Raw genomic sequence first — 23,368 nt, 5'->3', positions numbered from 1 at the left:
ACTCATGCCCTCATTAAGTAAGTGTCTACCATCTGCAGACCACTATACTAGTAGTTATGGGAAGGAAGGACAAATTTTGATAATGCACAATCAATACCTTCATCGAGTTTTTAGAGCACGAGTAGGATAAGAAAAAAAAAACAGATAAAAATATACAACATTACATACTAAATGTATAAGAAATCAGCAAAACAAAATGTTATTTGAAACTGAAGGAGAAAGTTGAAAGAATAATCACAAGGGGCAGCTAGGTGGCGCAGTGGATAAAGCACCAGCCCTGGATTCAGGAGGACCTGAGTTCAAATCCGGCCTCAGACACTTGACACTTACTAGCTGTGTGACCCTGGGCAAGTCACTTAACCCTCATTTCCCCACCAAAAAAAAAAGAATAATCACAGTAGAAAAAATATCACCCTATATACCCTGCCCAAAGGTCCTATCTTTTTTTATCCTTCTTTCCTCCAATAGTTAAAAAATTCTTTTTTTTGGTTTCCTCAGCTTTTCTTCAGTCTAATATTTAGTACTCCTGACACTATTCTTATGTCTGCTTCATACCTTTATAATCTTTGTAATTTAAGATTCTAAATGTGGATTCTAATCTGTTCCCCCAGTTTGGGGGAAACTGACTAAAAATCACTGATAAAACGAGTTTAGGTTTTTAAGGGTTTATTGGAAAATAGAAAGAAAAAGATTGAGAACAGAATTCTAACAGCCTGGCATTCCTATCTTTCCTCAAATTTCCTGTGAAGTCCTCTGCCGCCACCACCATCAAGTCAGGAAGCCCAAAAAGGCCAGCGCTCTCTGCGCAGGCTCCCTTTCCTCCTTCCTGTCTCCTCCCAGACCATAGGAGGCTCCTCAAGTTGATTGGCTGGTAGCCTTGATAGACAGCACCCATGAGCAAACGTCATTTCCTGACGCCAAGGAAAAGCCACAATGCCTCTGAGGCATTTTCCTCATGGCGGAGCTTTCCCACAGCAAGTCTCCAGTAGGTGGCATCATTCCAATCATTACATCTTCTACTACCTGCCCTAGCTTATAGTTTGTATAGTTTTTAAAAAATCATTGGTTGATAGTCTCTTTTGTATGTAAATCAGGTTGTTTTTGACAGTTTCTTCTTTTCTACCCCATCTGAATTGTTTTCTTTAATGTCCCAGAATTTCACTCTAGAGAGCTTCCCATCCATTCTGGCCTTATTTCTTCTTCAGACTTTTAGTCCATTTCTCTTTAATGAATTCTTTGAAATTTGCTAATATTCACATCAGACTATAGAGGCCCTGATTTTTCTCTCTATCACAAATAGGATAGTGTGTTCACTTTCTCCCAAAGTTTCCATCATTTCCATGGAAGAAACCAATTCCTTCTTGGTGAGAATTAAATGCAAAACAGAATTTCCCCTTAGCCCTCCCTCTATTTAGAGAGAGTTATCAGAAATTTCAAACTCTCATTATAATACAACATTCATATGTATAATTCCACAAGAAGAGTATACAATAAAACTGTCTGGGTAATTTATTTCCCTTTGCTTGTTCATTTGTGTCACCCTTTTGTTAAATTGGCTAATCAAAGTAAGTTACAATTTTTCAAATACAAGTAAATCAACTCTACTAGGTGGATTATTTACACACACACACACACACACACACACACACACACACATTAAAATCACACCTGGACATCACCTTATTAGCTTTGTGGCCTGACTACATTTAGGCGAAGAACTACTTAGGAATTTTTCAAAACCATAAGGACCATCTGTTCTGACTTCACAGAAACAATTAAAAAACCCTCAATCAAGGAAGAACTGATTCTGCTGTTTTTCAAATTCATCAACGCAAGTTTCTTTCAGCCTCAACATTTCACATGTGCCTTCCAGAGGGCTAACCTTTTTGTTAATTCTGCTCAACAAAGTCAAATATAACAGTTTCTTAATAGCAAAAAGTCCTTTTTAAACTTCAGTTAGATCTTAAAGGAAGGTAGCATGGCTCCATTTAAGGGGCCACATCAGCTAAAATTCAAGTTTACTTTTAATATCCATTAAAGAAAAAAAAAACTATTAGTAAATCCTTTGCCCTCTGATTCTAAGAGACCTAAACAGTTTTCATTTGTGATTTCTTGAAATAATAGCATCCATGCAATTTTTTAAAAATTGTGATTTTCTGGGATTCCAAAGAAAATGTAAGGAATTGTTATTTGAGGTTTTTATGCCTTGGCGCTCACTGGCCTGGGGCTCCACAAATCACACAGTGCTCCACCCACTGGTTGTAGCCGTTGCCATGGTGCTGGTACCTCACATCATCGCCACTCACCGATGCCTACATGGGCCTGGCAAAATTATAATGATTGGAAGCCTAGTGAGGGCAGTCATGTGACTGTCAAGAGCAGCCAGACAATTGGTTGGGGGCTGTGTGGGGTTTCTGGGAACAGGGAGAAGTCGCCATTCTAGCTGGAAGCTGGAAGGCGACAGGAGCTCTGTTGTGTATTCTCAGCTAATTCCTGGGCGGTGGTATTTTTCAGGTTGTAGAATTTCCCTTTCCCCATTTTATTTCCTTTCCCTTGATCCTACTGATCGATCCTGTTTGTGTGTTTTTTTTTAAAGTTCGTTCTTGTTAAAATAAATCCTGTTCTGTTTTGAGGGATGCTGCCGGTCTCCTTCCTTGCCCCAATATTGCAGTGAGCTGCTTAGCTAACACTCCCCAATTAAACTCCCCACAAAACTTAAATGATCTCTCCTTGCCCTGTTTTCTGCAGCAGATGTTTCTGGTATCAGACTTATTACATTTCTTTTTTTTTTAATTTAAATTCTGTTTTAACTCATTTTGTTTTCCCTTGGGGTTGCTGATTTCTATTTGATCTATTCTAGTGTTCAAGGAGACTGTTTCTTGGGTAAGGTTTACCGAATTCTCTTTTATGCTACTCACTCTCCTTTCGATTTTTTTCTTACAAAGCTTTTGTATTAATTTTATTTCTTGCCTTATTTTTTTCTAGATATTCATGTAATCCTTGTAGAAAATCATTTTTCCCCTTTGATCTGCTTACAGTTGTAGAATTACTTGCTTCTTTTTTTTTATGGATAGAGATTTGCCATAATTTTCTTTGATGTACTCATTTCTCCAACATTAGTTTCTAAATTTGAGCTCTGTGCCAGGACCAGGTTTTATTCTTTGCTGCATATTTGTAGAAGATGGTTGATTCTGTGGGTTCTCACCAATGGATCTCCTGAGTTCTCGAGCTGACCTAACAGGTTAAAGTCCCTCTGGTTCTTTCAGAACCTCTCTGGCTTCTTAAGACAGAGTGTTAGGGACCTTAGAGGCCCTAGGTCTGGGTGTCCTGTTCTGAGCACATCATGCCAGTCACTGGCTTTTTGTGCAGTTCTGGGATGGAATAAATCACTTACTGGAGTTTTTTGTTGGATTCCTTCATAATTCTTTGGTATGGTTTGTACTTTTGTTGGACTAGGTATATGAGAGCTGGTAGTATGTCTCCTGTTCAGGCAGCCATCCTGGCAGGAAGTATTTTTTCTAAATCTTCTTGTCTAAATACTAAATATTACCCACTGGTAGAGCTGTTTTCATCATGGAAGTCAAATTCATGGGACCCACTTTATAGAACACATGGTCATTCAATGCTGCAGTAATTCATAATAAATATAAGAAAAAGGATCATGATGAATATAATTATGTCATGTACAAATATTTACTACAAAAGATGAAGTAGAAAAATCCTACTAAGAATCTAAGATAAGACCCTATAGTTAAATTTGTACCTGAATAGGAATCACCTCCTACCCCATCCCCTGAGCCATTCAAATACTTGATGACACCTTATTGTTTTTCCTCTCCCCAACCTCCAACTGCCTCTTCTCCCTAATTCCCATTTTCTTCAAGACATCTTTACATGGCATGGCCTCTGGACACACTATAGCTTGTCAATATCCTTTCTGGAATGCCTCAATCAAAACTGTACTTTCACCAAAGTGAGGTACTGTGGGACTACCATCTCCTTTGCTTTGGCACTATAATTCTCTTCATTCAGTCCAAGATCACATCGGCTTTTTTGGCAACCTTGTCACAATGTCATAGTCCACCTCAAAATCAATGTCATGAATCAACTGTCTGGCCATCTTCCCCCATGCTGTGCTTGTGAAATGGATTCATTTGAAAACTCTACACCAGCAAATCTGCTTTCACTCTGAGAATTATAAAGCTGGTATTTATGTAATTCATGTTCCCATAGCCAGAAAAGGAAATGCTTCCAAGTCACTTGACATACTGCAAGGTGACAATATTTAATTATATTCTATACCTGAAGTATCTGGTCTCCAGCAAGGAGTCGTCCATCTCTCGCAATTATACCATCTCGATAAACTTCTTGGATAACAATGTTGATCAAAGGCGTTTCGTTGCCACCCACAATACTAATTCCTAACTCAATATAAGGATTAGACCGATGAATTTCAATGGTAGTAATCTCCCCTTCTGGTAAACTAGGTGGTGCCTGTGAAGCTGACAAATTTAAAAATAAAAAAAAATGAAAATGTGTTTTATAGCTTAGCATTTTTTCAGTCAAGTTAGTTACTAGATAACAACAAAAAGATACTTCCAGAAAGAAAGTCTAACACAAAACTTAATTAGATGTAGTTTACCATTTGCTAAAAGACCTCTCGAAGGGAATCCTGGCAATATGCCAATTTAAGGAAAATGTGAGTTTTTGCTTTAAAATGGAACATCACTGCTATGCAGAGTGGCAAAACCAATTTATACTGATTTTTATATTTTCCTTTTTCCAATCAACCAAATAGTAATTAAAAAAAATTACCTATCATGTGCAAAGTAAGGTGCTAGGCAATGTAGGAGACACAATCATTTATAGGATATGATCCCTATCCTTAAGAAGCTTTCAATCTATTGGGAGAGACCAGATTAGCTGACATGAAAATGACTAAGAGAATACAAAATCAAGCACTAAACTATGGGTACATAAATATTGTAAGAGATCAAAAAAGTGACAAAAAAAATAGGAATAATCACAAAAGGCTTCATGGAAGATGTGGGACACGAACTAAGCCTTGACAGATTAGGTGACATATATAGAGGATAAAGGAATCAAATTTTAAAAAATAAATTATAATTTGTACAAGATTGTTACAATAATATACAATAACCTAGGGCCTATTCCTAGAAATTAACACTGCTTGCCTTCCTAAATGATTCTACAAAAGCAGGCATTATTGATCTCTATCAAGAAACCAGTTGACCTCTGTGTGTGTGTGTACCCCCCCCATATATATATATATATATATATATATATATATATATATATATATAAACACCCAGAACATAGATGAAGATACTAATGAGTACCCAGGCTTTATCCAGAAGAGAAAAGGGAATAAGCTTCCTTTGAGGTGAGGGTCAGTGTTTCCTCTTTAAAATACCAGTTGCTAAAGTCAGTACTTCTTAATGCACATAGATGAGGGGTTAGCTCGCCTATTGCTTATCAATATGGCAATATGCCATGCAGGAAGATATCTGATCCAAAGGGATATGCTTTACATTAGAAATTGGAATGGGATTTATTGCTGAAATACACTGCAGTCTTTGTTAAAGCCATGAGGTTAAAAATCAAAAATAAAAAAGGGGAAAAGTTTAACAGTAACTACCTATAGTTAGTAGCACAAAAAGGGAGGGGCAGGGGAGGGTGGGGAATGGCATCAGAACAAAACCTTAAGTGAAGGCAGAAAATATTTTCCTGTCACAAAAATATTTTTCCTCTCATGCAAATTTTTGATTAATTAATATCTGGTTTACTGGGGAAATCCAGTTTGTCAAAACAATTACTAAAAAAAAGTAAGAGTGTTTGGTTTGTTTTGAAAAACCTATAATAAACCTGAAAATGTCCAATTCTGACAATGAGAAATAAAATATAGGACAAGAAAGCAAACCACACATACTGTCTGCTACTGTGTTTTCCTCAAATGCAGGGTTGTCAAGGCCAGGCTCATCAGTCCACATAGGAAGAGATGTTGATGTCAAGTTGCGCTCTGCTGGCACTGTTCCTGTCCCAGCATTGTCTGGTGATAAAGTGCCTGGGTGATCTATTACACTGGATCCATTTTCATTCTCTGTTTCAGCCTTTAATTTGCTAGTTTTCCTTCTCTCTAGAGCAACTCTCCGACGGGAAGCTCCAGGACATCTAGAGAGAGAACAATATGTTGGTTTCAGAGGAGTCGAGAAGGAAAATAAATCGACAGTATTACAGATCACAAATTGAATAACTTAATATTTGAATCAAATCAAAATGCCCTCCCAAATAATGATAATTTTCATTAGTACCTCAGAGTATCTTCAAGTTGTCCACAAAAGGATTTAATCTATCACTCAAGCAAAGCTCATATCTCACCCACAATTTAGGATAGAAAACATGAGGAAACACATGCTTAAGCAACAATTAAATAATGCTTACTACCAAATGTTACTTCAAACAAATTCAATACACATCTAAGGAGAGGCAGCTTGATGTAGTAGATTAGAAGCCAGTTTTAGAGGCTGAAAAAGCTTGTTTAAATTCTTTCTCAGTTAAAACTGACCAAGTGATCCTGAGCAAGGAAACCTTTCGGTTACCCCACATGACTCCAAGACTCTAAGTCACTGGAGTGGTTGATCCACATTGGTGGGGGAAGTTTCTTCATTGGGAGAGTTCCCTATGGCAAACAAATCACAGGTCTAATCCAAAATTATTAATAATAACTAACTTTTATATAGTGTTTTAAAGTTTTCTTAGTGCTTTACATATCAGTCACTTGATCTTCATAAAGTTTACCAAGTACTTTCCTCACAACTTTGTATAATGTATCTAAATATTATTATCCATTTGCAGATGAGGACGCTGAAGCACACACAAGTTAGTTAACTTCCTTATATCTCATAGTTTAGTAAGCAGCAGAATCAGGAGGCCTTCTAATCTCAAGACCAGGGCTCTGCACTAGTAAAATGTCTTGGAACATACGAAAAACAATGAAAAAGTTATCTGATACTTACACAAAGCAGTACTGGAGGCATTATTTTGAAATGTACGACACTTCCTACATTTTACAATTTAAGAAGCTGATGCCTTCATAGCAATAATAGAAGTCACTAATCCTGGGTCACAATGGAAATACTGACTGCCCCATGACTTGACATCTCAAGTCTGTCACTTTGATATTCCCAGCGCCGTATTCCCATCATGGTCCCATGACTAAGAGTGGAAAACAACGTATCATGTGCCTTACAATTTACAGGCAAGTACAGTTTTGGCACATAGAAGTCAAAATATACAACTCCACCAATAAACCTACACAAATGCATTTATAGGCCTCATTTATCCTAAGAAGAAGTATTTTTTTTAAGTACTAAACATTAAGCAATAAATAATATCTTGTGTTACTTCACCTTTTTTAAACTTGTTTTTCTTAATATTATTTTTCCCAATTATATGCATGTAACATTCATTTTTGTAAGATTCTGAGTTCCAAATTTTTTTCCCTCTGTCCCTCCCCAAGACAGCAAGTAATCTGATATCTGATGTAGGTTATACATTACAATCATGTTAAACATATTTCTACATTAGTCATGTTGTAAAAGAAGAATCAAAACAAAATGGAAAATATTTCACTCTTGAAACCTTTAAATCAGCGTTAGAAACAAGGGTTTCCATGTGGTTGGCAGTAAGAACAGCGACTTTGAAATCAGAGGCCCTGGGCTCATATCTCAGCTGGCTCTGCCAGGCTCTGGGACGTCTCTAGCCAGGTTACCCCAAATAGTATTCTAGGGTCTCTTCTAGCTCTAGCATCCTATGAAACACACAGAGATGTTGTGTCAATCATCTGCTCTTGACTTTCCTGTCTGTGTCTTTTGAGGGCTCTCCAGACTTGTAGTAATTTTTGTTTTCTTTTAACTTTTCACCCCAGAAGATCCCAGGGGGTCCCTCATCTCCTTGATGAGTTAGTTCTTCACAAAACCCCCATTTCTATCCATCCTTTATTTTTCTCCTGTCTCTTCTCCCGACTTTCCAGACTTTTCCATTAGTCCAGGAACCTCCCCTTCTCAGCTTTTATATGTTGCCTCAAGGGTGGGGGCTTAGCACAATGTCTGGCATATAGTCAGTGTTTAATAAATGCTTATTGACTTGACTCTCTTCCTAAACCCTGATAGTGGTGGTTCTAATACTTTTTAGTCTCAGGATCCCTTTAAACTCCCATGAAAGGACCAAGAATTTTTATTTGTGTGGCTTATATTAATCAATATTTAATGTTTTAGAAAATGGATACATTTTTAAAATAATTATTTTAAAGGAAATATAACCCCATCATATGTAAATATAACATTTCAATGAAAAATAACTATTTTCCAAAACAAAAATAATTTAGTGAAAAGAGTATCATGCTTTTACATATTTTTTTGCAAATCTAATGTCTGGCTTAATAGAAGACAGCTGGATTCTCATACATGCTGCTTCTGCATTTAATCTATTATGACAGATTGTTTTGGTTAAAGCATATGAAGAAAATCTGACCTCATATGGTTATATAGAGTTGGAAAAGGGAGGTGTATTTTAAAAGGTAAATAATGTATAAACATTATTATGGTGAAATTGACCTTGTGGATCCCTTGAAAGGGACCCCCAGGGGTTAAGGTAAAGGTTTTGTCCAGGGTCTTCTCTTTCTACCAGCTTCCTTAAGAAGGAAGGTAATTTTTTTTTTTTTAAAGTGAGGCAATTGGGGTTAAGTGACTTGCCCAGGGTCACACAGCTAGTAAGTGTTAAGTGTCTGAGGCCAGATTTGAACTCAGGTACTCCTGACTCCAGGGCAAGTGCTCTACCCACTGCACCATGAAGGTAAATTTTTAAAAATGTGTATAAACAGATGCAGGTTTAATATTTATGTACAAAACTAGTATAAGGTGAATGATGTGGCCTTTTTAAAAGTCAGGATAATCTGTTAGTTCTTTAGATTAGGACTTAATATTTTTGTTTAATTGTTTCAGTCATGTCTGACTCTTCATGACCCCATTGAGGGTTTTCTTGGCAAAGATACAGGAGTGGTTTGTCATTTCCTACTTTAGCTCATTTTTACAGATGAGGAAACTGAGGCAAATAAGGTTAAGTAACTTGCCCAGGGTCACATAGTTAGAAAGTATCCAAGGCCAGATTTGAACTTAGGGAGATGAGTCTTCCTGACATCAGGTCCAGCACTCTATTCACTTGGCTACCTCATTGCCCCATGAGCACTTATACAGATTTGTTAATTGTCTCTCTCTTTTTTTTTTTTTTGGCAGGGCAATGAGGGTTAAGTGACTTGCCCAGGGTCACACAGGTAGTAAGTGTCAAGTGTCTGAGGTCACACCTGAACTCAGGTCCTCCTGAATCCAGGGCCACTGCTTTATCCATTGTTCTACCTAGCTGCCCCCTGTTAACTGTCTCTTAAGTCTACTCTCTCCACCCTATTCCCCTTTGCCCCCAATACAAAAATTCTGTGTAGCTGTTCTTTCCTACTGAAAGAATATAGGTAGTATAGGTAGAATTGTATTTAAATGAGTAAATACTAGTCTCTTTTCTAAATACTTTTAGAAACACAATGTTAGATTACATGTTAATGTACTATTTTTGAATTCCAAAAAGATCGTAAAAGGCTATGGCAATTTTGTTCAAAGCTAGGATACTTAAAACACACTGTTAAACAAGTTGCTTTTAGAGCTAAGGTCTTATCTGTTAAATTTTTATTTTTATTGTTTTTTAAGACCATGCCTGTGACTTCATCATACAGCTCGTGATAAAGAAATTCCACTCAGATGATCAGCTCCTTTTTGGCAACTTAGAGATAGATGCCTGGGGTAGGTCCAGCCTTGCTTAGGATTTCACAGTAGTACTTGCCAGACTCAGCACTTGAATGAGGTCTGATTTTAAGATCATCTTTCTGTCTGTTATGCCATTCAGCCTGTCAAATACTAAATTATTTTGGGGAAGAAATTACTAGTTGCTTGGCAGGATTTTATTAAGTAGCTACTAAAATGTGTTTTGTGGAACACATAGCATCTCTCCTAGTATTTCTATATTCATTAGCTTCAATTTTTTCGTATCTAACTTTCACATGTTATCTTGAGATATATAACTGAACCTGAAGTTCAATTATATTTATTAAAAACTTTACACTGAACTTTGGTGAAGGGTTTGGGTGGAGGGAGCAGAAATCTCTTTCAGCTCTATTATTCCCTATTTGAATCTAGAACAAAATAATCCATGCTTTAATGGGTGATATTATATTTCTAAAGTATGTATTGCTATGGTATAAATAAAAATATTTTCCATATCCAATATAATGCAGCAGGATTTAGTAAATAAGAGATCTGGCTTTGGACTCAAGAATACATGGTGCTAAAAATAAAAAAAAATAAAAAAATAAAAAAAAGAATACATGGTGCTGTCTTTTCCTCTGGCATACAACAGCTGTGTGAGCATGACTGAGGGATGTCTTAGTACCCAAAACTTACAGGTAAGTTGTTGGTGTGTATCAGGGGAATGAGCTTCCATGCTGGGCATTCGAAATACTGAATAAATCAGTAGTCCAGACACTTCCCAACAGCAAATAAATGATAGCTCACATTTTCTATAGCACTTTAGGGTTTTACAAGGTAGTTTTCTCACCACAATTCTATGAAATAAGCAGTATAACTATTATCTGCACCATTTGAAATAGATGAAGAAACTAAGACTCGAATAAATGAAGAAATCACCCAGGGAAACACAGCTAGTAAGAAAAGAAGTTCTGTGAACTCAAGTCTTCTGGTTGCAAAATGAGTGTTCATTTCACCATGCCACAGTGACATAGAAACGGGACATTATGTAATGAAAAATTAGAGGAATTCTAGGCCCCTGTAAACATCTCCTAAAATTACATCTAATAATCAAAACCTCCTTATTTCCTTAATATATTACTTACCTGTTTTTAAGATGTGCTTCTAGGTCACAACGCTGCATTACATCTTGGCATACTGAAGAAAAGGGACACAGAACTAACAGTTTGTCTAAGAGCTTATGAACCAGAATACTGGATTTCTTACACAGCTTAAAATGGAGTCTTTTCCGATCCAACGGACAGAAATCTTTCTCCTGTAAAAAGTTCCTTAGGCACTTGTAGCAGAATGTGTGTCCACAAGGAGTATCTAATGGCTGTAACAGGGGCTGAAGGCAAATGTGGCAGACCAGGTCATCGTCCACTTCATTCTGATAGTTGTACAAATGATTTTCTCTGGTCCAGTGTTGCTGACCACACTCAAAACACAAAGGATTTAAGGAAGAGTTCTGCTCCATAAAAACAATTTCATCATTGGTAGTGCCCATGCTAAACCAAATGGTGCAAGCTTTGTTTTTTCATAAGTCAGGCTTATATTCTTAAGATTTTGTTTTCTTTCAGTGGTCCGTTTTTCTATATAAAAACAAAAGCAAAAAAGTAGTATTACTCAAGATAGAAATGCTAAAAATATTTATTAATTGATTATAATAAGCAATGCAACAAATTAACATCACTCAACTCTTGTTTAAGAAACCAAAACGGTGGTGACAGTTTAATGTTCTTCAAGAAAAAAGGCCGACCAGAGGGTAACATATTTCACTTATTCTAAGCTAGCATCCAAAATGGATGTTACGTTGCCTAATTTTCCTTGACAAGACTATTTGTGGTTTTAAAAGCAAAGATATTATACCATGTTAGAAAGCAATTTGTTTTACTGTTTGAAACCCCTCTCTCCCTCAGACAATCCACTACTTAACAGTAATTACAGAAATCGCTCATCTACCTGATGTAACACTAGATTTACTCCACTTCATCACCACCATGGCCCTTCTGATTGGAGGGTGGGGTCATGACTCTCCATTTAAGGAGCTGAGCTCACAAACATCTGTTCATCTCTCACCAGGCTGCACTACTTTTAGGACATCTCGGACTGCTTCTCTACTTCACCATCCCCCTTCCCTCCTTTGGATGCCTTTGCTCCCCTCCATTCTACACTTTTCAGTTTCTTTTTCAGTTTCGTCTTCCCCCATTAGATTGTAAGCTCTTTGAAGGCAGGCACTCTTTCGTTCATTTTGCATTTATATCCCCAGCACTCAGCATAGTTTCTAGTGCACAATAGGTGTTTCATAAATGCTTACTGGTTATCATAACATGCTGCATATTTTCATTTGTCCTACCAGTCCTGAGCAGTTTGGTTAGCATTCTATTCTCCCCCAAACCCCTTTCCAACTCAGCCTGATGAAAGTGATCTAGACTCTAATTTGTAATAGTACCTCATCAAGGCCTATATCTTATCTATGTATCTCTAGTACTTTTCACATATTTGATCCTGCTGTTCTCTGCACATGGAATGACTTCCCTCTCCCTCTATACTTGCTAAATTACAAACAGTCCTATAAGTCCACTTTTTTAGATTCTAACCTAAAGAAGGCTTGGAAGTCAAGAAATATGGGTTTAAATCCTGTTTGAGATACTTAGTGTAGGGGGCAGCTAGGTGGCGCAGTGGATAGAGCACCAGCCCTGGAGTCAGGAGGACCTGAGTTCAAATCTGGCCTCAGACACTTAACACTTATTAGCTGTGTGACCCTAGGCAAGTCACTTAACCCCAATTACCTCACCAAAAAAAAAAAAAAAAAAAGAGCTGCTAGAGATACTTAGTGTGTTGTGATGGGCTCTTTAAAAAAAAAACCTCTCACTCTTATTATCTGTAAAATGAAAGCAACAATAATTACAATACTTATAAGTTATGGTGAGGAGAGTACTTTGCAAATTTTAAAGGATTATATATAAATGAGGCCTTTTGGGGAATCTTTTGTTAGCAACGACCTTCTCATTCAAACCTCAGAACATTTTATTTGCCCCTTCTCTATTAACACTTATCATGTAATATCACATATCATAATTATGTAACTGAGTCCCTATAAAAGTTCCATAAAGACAAGGATAGGCTCTAATTAAACATTCAATTCAACTCAATGTGTATTAAGAACCTACTATGCACAAGGCACTGGGCAAAGACAAAAAAAAGCCTTCACCCTTAAGGAACTTTGAAATCCCTGGCCCCAACTTAGTGTCTGGAACAAAGTAGGCCCGAGAAAAATGTCTGTTTAAATAGTATGGACAGTCTGTAACACAGAAGATGGATAAGACTTATTTTGCTTGGTCACAATGAGGAAATGAATTTAAGTTGCAGGAAGGCCTACCTTAGCTTAATTTACTGTCCTTATAACATTTAGATCTGTTCAAAGGTGGAATGAGTTCCCTTGGAAGATAATGGCTTTTTCATTTCCTGAAGTCGAGCAGATGCTGGCGTGAGCTCTTGTCAAGGGCATTGGAGAGTTGGCCTAGATGATTTCTGAAGTCTCTTCCAATTCTGACATTGTGTGACTAAATTGTCAGAAGATTCAAATTGCATCTGAGATAGGTTTTAATGATAAATATGTGTCAGGTATTTCTTATATCGCATATGTACAAATTATATATGACAAATAAGGTGTATTTATAAACAGGGTACTGCCCAAACTTTTTTTTGTACCAGACCTGTGATTTCACTAATATAAGAAACTCAAAAAGGAAACTCCCTATACCAAGGAAGATTGGCATCCACTCTGCAATATGCTTGACATGCAGAGAAGGTAAGTGGCGGGGTCCTAGAGTCAGGAGGTGTCAGAAGTGGGACTTGAAACAAAGGCTAGCAGCCTGCTACAGTGATCAGACAGCTGTCCTAAAGGGCCAAAGTTTATGAATCTTTTAAAGGCCATATGATTTTGTCATACAAAATATTTTCCACTTAAGTAGATTATAGTACATATGGTACAAAAATCACTACTCTACTGTATCCACTTCATGCCTCCATATAGTCTTCCTGGTTCTGAACCTAAGGAGGAACTTGTTTTTGCCTCTCACTCTAGTATGATTTACTCTTTATTTCCCAAACTGAATGAGTAGTGAGGATTGTCCTAACCCTTAAAAAAATGGTTTAGGTCAAAATAAATATATGACCTAGATATAAAAGGAGTTATTACAAGAAAATTCGAAGAACATGGAACATATTGCTTATCAGAGTTATGGAAAGGCAAAAAATTTATGAATAAACAAGAGAGACCATCACGAGGTATAAAATGAATAATTTCAACTACATTAAATTAAAAAATTCCCCCTCCCCAAATAAAACCAATGAAGCCAATGTCAGAAGGAAAGCAGAAAATTGGGAGGAAAATTTATAGATATAGCTTCTCTGATAAAAGTTTCATGTCAAATGTTTAAAAAAACTTTATCAAATCTAAGATGAGTCATTCCCCAACTGATAAATCGTCAAAGAAACAGTTTTCTGATAAAGAAATCAAAACAATTTATGAAAAGATTCTCTAAATTATTGGTTAGAGAAATACAAATTAAAACAACCCTGAGATATCATTTTATATCTATCAGATTGGCCAAAATGACAGAATAAGAAAGTGGCAAATGTTGGAGGGGATGTCCAAAAGTTATAAAACTGCTTATAACCTCTGACCCAACATTACCACTGCTATGTTTGTTTCCCAAGATGATTAGGGAAAAGGAAAAAGAACCTATATGTCCTAAAATATTTATGGCAGTTCTCTTTGTCATGGCAAAGAACTGGACACTGAGGGAATGCCCGTCTGTCAATTGAGGAATGGCTAAACAAGTTGTGGTATTTGATTGTGATGGAATACTACTGTGCTATAAGAAATGATGAGCTTGATGATTTTAGGAAAACATGGAAAAACTTACATGAAATAAAGAAGAGCCAAATGAGCAGAACCAAGAGAACACTGTATAAGGCAGTAGTAATATTGTTTTAAGAACAAAATTGAGAGATCAAGTCATTTTGACTATTGTAAATATCCAAATTAACTACAAAGGACCTATAAAGGAAGATGGCTATCTGCATCCAAAAAGGGAAAAATCTCTGAAAAAGTGGTGTGGTGTGGTGTGGTGTGGTGTGGTGTGTGTGTGTGTATGCACACATAAATTTGTGTCTAATGGTAGCCATGGGGGGAGAGGGAAGGACAAAAAGAAATTACATGACAACTTTATTATAGATTTAACAGAATCCTTCTTTATGGAAATGCTTGCTTTAGTTCTTCCTTCCTACTCTGAATGCTGAAGATATAATATAGTATGGAATGGCCAAAGCTGGAAATTCTCTTTGCCTTTGTATTATTAGAAAAGCTAACTATGAGGTTGTAAAAGGTTAATATAGCACAAACCACTAAAACTAGTTTCTACCTAGGCCTGGAAAGAGGCCCTGGCTAGAGAGTAAGAAGCAGCATTAATTATATCGCTGTTACAAAATTAGTATTTCAAACATCTATCTTCTGGTCAGGAGGAAGAAGTATCTTTTCTGGACCATGGATATATTTGCTCAAGTTGTAATCTCCCTCCAGTCCCTCCGTCTTTTCTCCTGCAATGAGACTCCTAAATTAACAAAACCTTGGGGGAAAAATAGTCTAGGCAAAGAAACTGTAGATTTGGGGAGAACTATGATTCCAGAAAAATGATTCCATTTTTATTTTTAGTTTTGGGTTCCAATTTTTATCCTTCTTTCCCTCCCTGAGGCATCAAACAATCAGATATGGGTTATACATGTATGATTACACAAAACATATCAATTTGTCATTTCGTACAAGGAAACTTGATTAAAAGAAGAAAAATGAAAGAAAGTGAAAAATAGCATAGGCTGTTTCATCAATATCAGTTCTTTCTTTGGAGGTGGAGAGTATGCTTTGTCAATAGTCCTTTGGGATTGTCTTGTATCACTGTATTATTGTGAATAGTCAAGTCATTCACAATCCAGATTTTTTTTTAATTCAATGAAAGACAAGTAAAAACAGCACATAGGTATTATAGTGTTGACATCAGAGTTGAGCAAACAGTAATTCCTGTAGTTTATTACTCAATTTTTAGTCTCTTCCCAAGCATACATAACTTTCATAAATGTCAACAGTAGTTATAAGAGATTGGAAAAAGGAATGACTAGGGAAAGAACAATCCTTTGTCTAAGTTATAAAGAAACTCCTAAACCTAGGTGTCTGAATACAAAATTTATACAGTACCTTATTTCTTACTCAACTAACAAAGAAAATTTACATATTCTTTATTAGTCCTGGAACATGGCAGCTTTTATTCGAAAAAATTCGTCCTCAAGAAAATATACAGCAACTCCTGCCTCCCACATAATGACTAAGAAAGCATTTATCTTAAGACTATTATATTTTAGCTATTTTCCAAATCTCTAAATAACTTTTAGTTCCTTAAGTATTTTCATTTTATTACAAAATCTTTTGAGAAGGAAAAATAATATGTTCCCACTTTTAAATTTTTAAAAAGTACCAATTGAAAATGCATCATTCCCACCCCCAAGCTACCTCTATTTCACCATGGGCCAATGTTAAAAGAAAAATTACACAAGCAAATTACAACATATGCATGTAAGGATAATTACTGATCAAGTACAAACTGTTAACCACTTAAAAGATTTTTTTAAATTGCCTTTCATCAGACATATTGACAACTAGCTTAAACAACTGTGTTAGTTCTCTGAAGCATTTAGATTTCTCTTGCATTATATTAAACTGAACCTTATTTTGTGGCAGAGTCCAATTTCCCATGGTCAAACAGATTTTTGGTACATTTTATAAGGATTACACCATACTTGACCCAAAAGGGATTAAATAGAAATTTCTAATCTATTATTCAATACGGATGTAAAAACTGATCTATATCGGTTGGTGTCCTGGCTTTGCTGATAATGCACATCTTTTTGGAAGGCAAGTACAGGGCTAAGATCGCAATTCTTTTGTTATTAGTGATAGAGAATATAGAGTGAGAATTGAGAAGGGATTAGGTACAAATCTGTCTTAAATCCATTTGAATGGCAGAAAAAAGAAGTCCTGGGTCTTATTGTAATAGAATGTAACCTTAGTTCCACATAGAATACTGCCTAGAAAGAGAATATAGATGATAAAGATTATAACCTGCATAAGTCAAATAGCATCATTTATTTAGGCTTCTGGGGATATAGAAAAGAAACAGAATATTCAATCCATGTTTTTATAATCTAAAGACAGAAATAAGTCATAACATCAAATTAAAAACAATAGCCCCACAACACTGACAACCACCACCACTCCCAAATAAGCTGTAACTAACACAATGGAAAAGAAGACCTAACTTCTCAGGAAATGAAAAAAAGTGATCAGAGCAAGGTAGGGTTATTTTCAAGATAATATGTTCTAAGTAACAGGCTGATGGTCAGGGTAGACATGGCTTAGCTCAGAAAAAAGTGTTTCCAGGAAGGAAGAATAGCATTTAGGAAGTTTTAGAGAAAGAAGTGGAAAATTTTATATTGAAAATAAAAAGCTTGGGGCAGCTAGGTGGTGCAGTGGATAAAGCACTGGCCCTGGATTCAGGAGGACCTGAGTTCAAAACCGACCTCAGACACGACACTTACTAGCTGTGTGACCCTGGGCAAGTCACTTAACCTTCATTGCCCTGCAGGAGGAGGAGGAGGAGAAGGAGAAGGAGAAGAAAATAATAAGCTTGCTGAATAATGGGGAACTATCTGCTAAAAATGAATTCTTAACCTACAATCTTGTGATAGCAAGTCTTGATAAGGGTTCTCCTTGGGAAGATTGATTCCAGCCACTTCACAGTTCAACTTGAAAAATAAGTGTTTGTGCTTTTTCTGTAATAGTCTGAAGGTAGTATTGTTGATTTTTATTATTATTATTTTTGCAGAGCAATGAGGGTTAAGTGACTTGCCCAGGGTCACACAGCTGGTAAGTGTCATATGTCTGAAGCTGAATTTGAACTCAGATCCTCCTGAATCCGGGGCCAGTGCTTTATCCACTGCACCACCTAGCTGCCCCAGTATTGCTGAATTGAAGGTTGGGGAACCTCAAAGTTGGTTTAAATCTTTTTTCAGATATCCAAATTCCGCTCTGGTACAGACACAAACATTCATGATTTGGGAACTAATGAAATTTCATGAGGACCTTTACATATGTTGGCTTTCACACTATCCTATGGTATTTTCTTCCTGAAATACACTAGAAGTTGAATTCATCCATATGGGTGTATTGTGTCTGATATATATCAAAGCTAAAGAAACTGTTTTTCACAGCATACTTCCCCCTCCTTACATAGTTTTTTTACCTTCTTCATTTTCATGTTCTGCCTGTATTTCTGCTGCTGTTTCCCATTCCAGCCAAAAATCTGGGAGAGTATCAGCCAGAGCTGTCCTTTCACATGGGTACATCCACTAGCTAAAATTTAAAATGACTGTTTATCAAAGTCTTATAAGATAAAGTTCTCTAGAGGGTAGTAGCCAAAAATGATGGAAATACAGAGTAGGCAATCAGATGAGTGAGATGTACAGAAACCCAGCAGCGCCTCAAAATAAACTAAAAGAAAAACAAAAGAACAAAACTGGAAGAGAAAATGGAAGAAATCCACACAGAGGGAAAAATGAGTGAGATCGAGGAAATGGGAAAATAAATAAAAGCTTCTAACACAATGAATAAATATGATAGCTTTAGAATGCCAGGAGAAACGTCCAAAAGAGAATTCTGCAAAATTTACAAACAGAACAGAATGGATACAAGAAACATTAGAGTTGTTGAAAGGACCAATAAAAAATGGAAGCAAAGGAAAACAAATGAAATCAGAATTCTTAAAGATTCAAACAGTAAGCACAACTAAAAGAAAAGGCTGAATATATATATATATATATATTCAGCCTTTTCTTTATATATATATATATATATATATATAAAGTGGGAAGTAGGGGTAGGATGATTAAGGGAGAAGGGAAGAGAATAAAATCAAATCAGACAAAAGTATAAAATGAGGATAACTATTTCTAACTGCTCTCCCCCTTTTCTTCTCTTCTTCCCCCCTCCTCCCTTTCGCTCTCAATATAAAGATACATACATATAAATATAGGTATATATTTGTAAATATATGAAAATTTGATGGAGGATTAAAACTTTAATAACTGTAACTATGAATGTGAATAGGATGATCTCACCCATACAAAGAGGGAAGGTATTATAGAATACATTAGAGAGCAAAACGCATAGAATTGCTACAAACAAGGTACATGCCAATTTCATAAGGAGTTAAAATGAAGAGGTAAGAGTAGAATTTATTATGTCTTACTGAATTAAAAAACAATACCAACAACAAGGCCACAGCAGAATAGTCAAGAGAGACAAAGAGAAACGACATAATACTTAAAGACTTCTGGTACAGTGTTAGAAACTTTTTGTGGTGGCTAAGAATTGGAAATCAAAGGGATGCTCATCAACTGGGGAATTGGCTAAACATGCCGTGGTATATATTTTTAATGGAATACTATTGTGCCATAAGAAATGACAAGCAGGATGATTTCAGAAAAACCTGGATAGATTTACATGAACTGATATACAGTGGAGTGAGCAGAACCAGAATACTACACAGTGACAAAAATATTGTTCAATGAAGAACTGAGAATGACTTAGCTTTTCTCAGCAATACAATGAAATCCAAAACAATCCTAAAGAACTAATGATGAAACATACTATCCACCTCCAGAAAAAGAACTGATACTGACTGAATACAGACTGAAACATGCTATTTTTTACTTTCTTTAATTTTTTTCTTTTATTAGTCTTCTTATACAAAATGACTAATATGGAAATGTTTTACATGTGTGCAAATGTATAATCTGTACCAGATTGCTTACCACCTCAGGGAGGGGGAAGGGCAGTAACGGAGGAAGGGATAGAATTTGCAACTCAAAACTTTAGCTGCAAAGGCAGTCTCAAAATTATTTCTTTTTGCAAACAATATCATGGTTATACTAGAGAGAACCTGAGAATAAACACAAAAATTAAATGAAACAATTAGTAGCTTCAGTAAAGTGGCAGAATACCAAAAAATTTTTAAAATACCAGTTTTTCTGTTTATTACTAACAAAAGCATAGGGGAAAGAGACAGGAGAGAACATTCCATATAAGGTAACAACAAAATATATTAAATACATCATTAGCCTACTACAAGACTCACAGGAAATATAAATACAAAGCATTTGGGGGGGGGGGGCAGGGCAATGAGGGTTAAGTGACTTGCCCAGGGTCATGTGGCTAGTGTCAAGTATCTGAGGCCACATTTGAACTCAAGTCTTCCTGAACCCAGGGAAGGTGCTGTTAAGGGCTAAAATTCTAGCTAAACTGTCTAAAATATCTAATGAGTGGTCGCCAATAAATTATAAGCTTTAGCAAGAGTTAGACTTTTAAGCATTTATTAAGGAGAATAAGAATTTGGTAAAGAGAGAGAGAAAGGCCTAGATTCCTATCTATTAAAGGGAGAGCGCATTTCTAGCTCCCTTCTCCGCCAGAGTCCAGAGGAAAGAAGAGCGAGCCTGAGCGCCAGTCTCTTCCTTCCTCCTCCCACTAGTCCGCGTCACTTCCTGAAGCCTGGTCTTGCCCTCAAAGACCTTTGCTTCATGGGCAGAACTCTTCTACAGTAAGTATCCAGCAGGTGCCGTCATTCCAATCGTTACAGTCCCCCCTGTTGTTCCTCAAGAAACAAAATGTTTCCTTGACGGAACAGTAAAAACAATATGATAACTATTGCTGAACAACAATATAGAAAAGGAAGAGAGGAAAGTTTTGTTCAGAGGGGCGATTTTTTTTGTCCTCATGAACCGACGCTTTGACATTAGTCTTGCAAAGGGAGGGCCTCTGCAGAGAATACATGTTACAGATGGTGTATATTATAACAGAAAGAGAAAAAAAACCAACAAAAAGAACAAATCAAAACTGTTCATTTAAAGTCTCTGAAAGTCTTTTCTCAGATGTCCTCTAGGTGTAGTCGTGGAATGGAAGTCTTTTCAGGGGTTGATGTGTGGATGCTGGTAATCAGCCAGGAAAATTTCCTGCAAAATTGAGCTTAACACAACTTTAAAATAGCTTTGTCAATAATCAAATCAAACAATGAAAGTTCTCAAAAACATGTCTAAGGGAATTCAGAATCTTAGTTGTTACACATGAAACATATAATAAAACAAAAATTAAAACATTCTTTAAAATTATAATATTACTATAGTCCCCCCCTTATGGAGGGTAATTGAGAAGACAATTGCTGCGATATTAATTATTAAAAATAATTTTTTTATCTTTGTTTCATCACTTTTTGCATCATCTGCCTAATTATCCTCATGCCATTATGAGAAATTAAAAAATCTAATATAATTGGTAACAGGTGTCAAGGCCAAATTCAACACTGTATTTATCATGACACCTGAGATAATTATGGGGGTTACCATAAAAGAACAGAGAAATGATGGGATATGAGCATTCCCACACTTGAGCAATATATACTGCCCATGCAGTATGCCAGGTTTAAAATAGGTGGATGGAATATATGTCCATGCCACCAAACATATTGGAGGAAACTGAGTCAGACTTAATCAGATGCATGGGATTGAGATGTCCATGGCATCAGGCATATAGGAGGGAGCATAGAAGCCAGGTGTAGAAGTGAGATGGGTGGGATGAATACTTCCAGCCATCTGTACAATATTGTGGGGAAAAAGAGAATAAAATATTAAACCAAGAGAATCCAACCTCAACATTTGTCAAAAGCCGTTCCCTTGGCCATACCTTGACTTCATGCATGTCTCCCCTCATGTGACAGTTCAGTGTCTGCTCTTGCATGTATTCCTCTTGTGATTGGATGGCATCTTGGCCAACTGGCATCTGATAACTCAGAATAACGGCAATTAATGTCTTAAATGATAAATTCCCATAATTTAAAATCTCATATGGATTTAAAAATTGAGGATAATAAATGATTGCAAAAAATGTGAATACATCTTGACTCAGAACACAATATATAATTATGCAACAATTTCAAATAATACCCCTTTTTTTTACTTAGTATACAATTACTTTTGTGAAAAATCAGAACATATTTAAATACAAGTTAAAGCACAACAGAATCTCAAAGAAAACTTTTTTTTTTGAAAAAAGAAAACTTTTACAAATGTTCCCCCTTTTTTTTTTTGAATATGCTTATCAAAAATAATACTTCTAGAATCAATTTACACTTGCCATGGCAACCAATTTGCCAGGGAAATGCTTTGAAGAGTTTGATCAAATAATCAGTTGAGAAAAAATAACAAAAACAAACAACTCAGAACATGGGAGCACAATACTCCTAGAATTAACATTGTATTATGAAATCAAAACCATGTTTCAAAATTAGATAGATGAATGAATAGAAGAAAATACACGTGGAATAATAAAAGACAATGAAATTCAAACTAGGGAAATCTAAATGAATATGAACTTAATATTAATAAGAGTATTATAAAATATAAACTTGATCACATGACTATAAAAAGCTTTTACAAATATTCTCCTTGTTTTAAAAACTAAGTATAAAACACAATCTCAAAAGTATGAAAATCTCTATGAAAATAAACCCATACCATTAATTTCAAAATGTATATGTAATGGCATAGAAATCCTATGTAACCTCTGAACTGACATTAATACTCTGAGTGAATTCAGAACACTTTTGATTCCGGTATCTAAAATCCCCAATACTCATATCAATACATTGCTGCTTACTTCTACATTTCTGTACAATATATACCCTTCCATGCCAAAAGAAGCAGAGTCTTGAACTATGTTGATTGTCATTCTTATTCAGCTTAAGTTTTTCTTCTTTAACCCCTCTATATTGTCTATTGGGCTTTTCACCATACAAATGCTTTATAAGATTACTAATTAAAGACAAAAGCAGGTTAGCAAAATTATGAACAAAACGAGCATATCTGGAATTTAAAGAGTTTTCTAAGATTGTCTCAAAAGCACAGCCAGGCTGGGAAAGGGCTGAGCCTGAAGCTGCAAATGCAGGTAGAAAAAGTTGAGCATGCGCATCAGATCTCTGGACTTCCCAGGCAGGGGAAGCTATGGGTTTGGCCATAGGAGGAGTAGAGGGTGGGGTCTGGAGAGGAGGGGAGGGACCAGAGCAATTTGAATCAGACTTGATTTTGAACTCAGGCCTGGATTCCTCTTCCCCCACTTTGCCTCCAGGTGCTAGGGGATTAAAAGCTTCCAGAGGGTGGGTCGTTGCCTCCAGGCATGCAAAATTAGAGCAACAATTAGTGTTAGAATTGGGAAAAGCTGCAGGAAACTCTTCAGGTTTCTCTGAAAAAGCATGGTTGGGAGAGGGAGAGATATTTCCTTGTGTGAGTAAGTTGCTGGCTCTTTTAACAAAAATAAAAAGAAAAATAGAAAATCC

General features: G+C 36.2%; 1 protein-coding gene across 2 annotated transcripts in view; it reads right to left on the bottom strand.

The window, feature by feature from the left end:
• The window catches only part of LNX2 (ligand of numb-protein X 2), a 100,484-nt gene that overhangs the window by 31,291 nt on the left and 45,825 nt on the right, over positions 1-23,368 (bottom strand). The window contains exons 2-5 of one of the 2 annotated variants that reach the window (XM_043998350.1): positions 13,252-13,463; positions 10,976-11,461; positions 5,951-6,192; positions 4,303-4,502 (exon numbers count right to left, since the gene is read on the bottom strand). In XM_043998350.1, the coding sequence (XP_043854285.1) occupies positions 4,303-4,502; positions 5,951-6,192; positions 10,976-11,376 (843 nt within the window). In that variant the 5' untranslated portion in view covers positions 11,377-11,461; positions 13,252-13,463. The remainder of the gene's footprint in view (positions 1-4,302; positions 4,503-5,950; positions 6,193-10,975; positions 11,462-13,251; positions 13,464-23,368) is intronic. The other variant, XM_043998349.1, reaches the window with a different exon arrangement.

Source organism: Dromiciops gliroides, chromosome 3, assembly GCF_019393635.1.
Source record: "Dromiciops gliroides isolate mDroGli1 chromosome 3, mDroGli1.pri, whole genome shotgun sequence".
Classification (NCBI taxonomy): domain Eukaryota; kingdom Metazoa; phylum Chordata; class Mammalia; order Microbiotheria; family Microbiotheriidae; genus Dromiciops; species Dromiciops gliroides.
The sequence above is the reverse complement of the archived record's forward strand: the minus strand, read 5'-3'. Positions and strand labels throughout refer to the sequence as shown.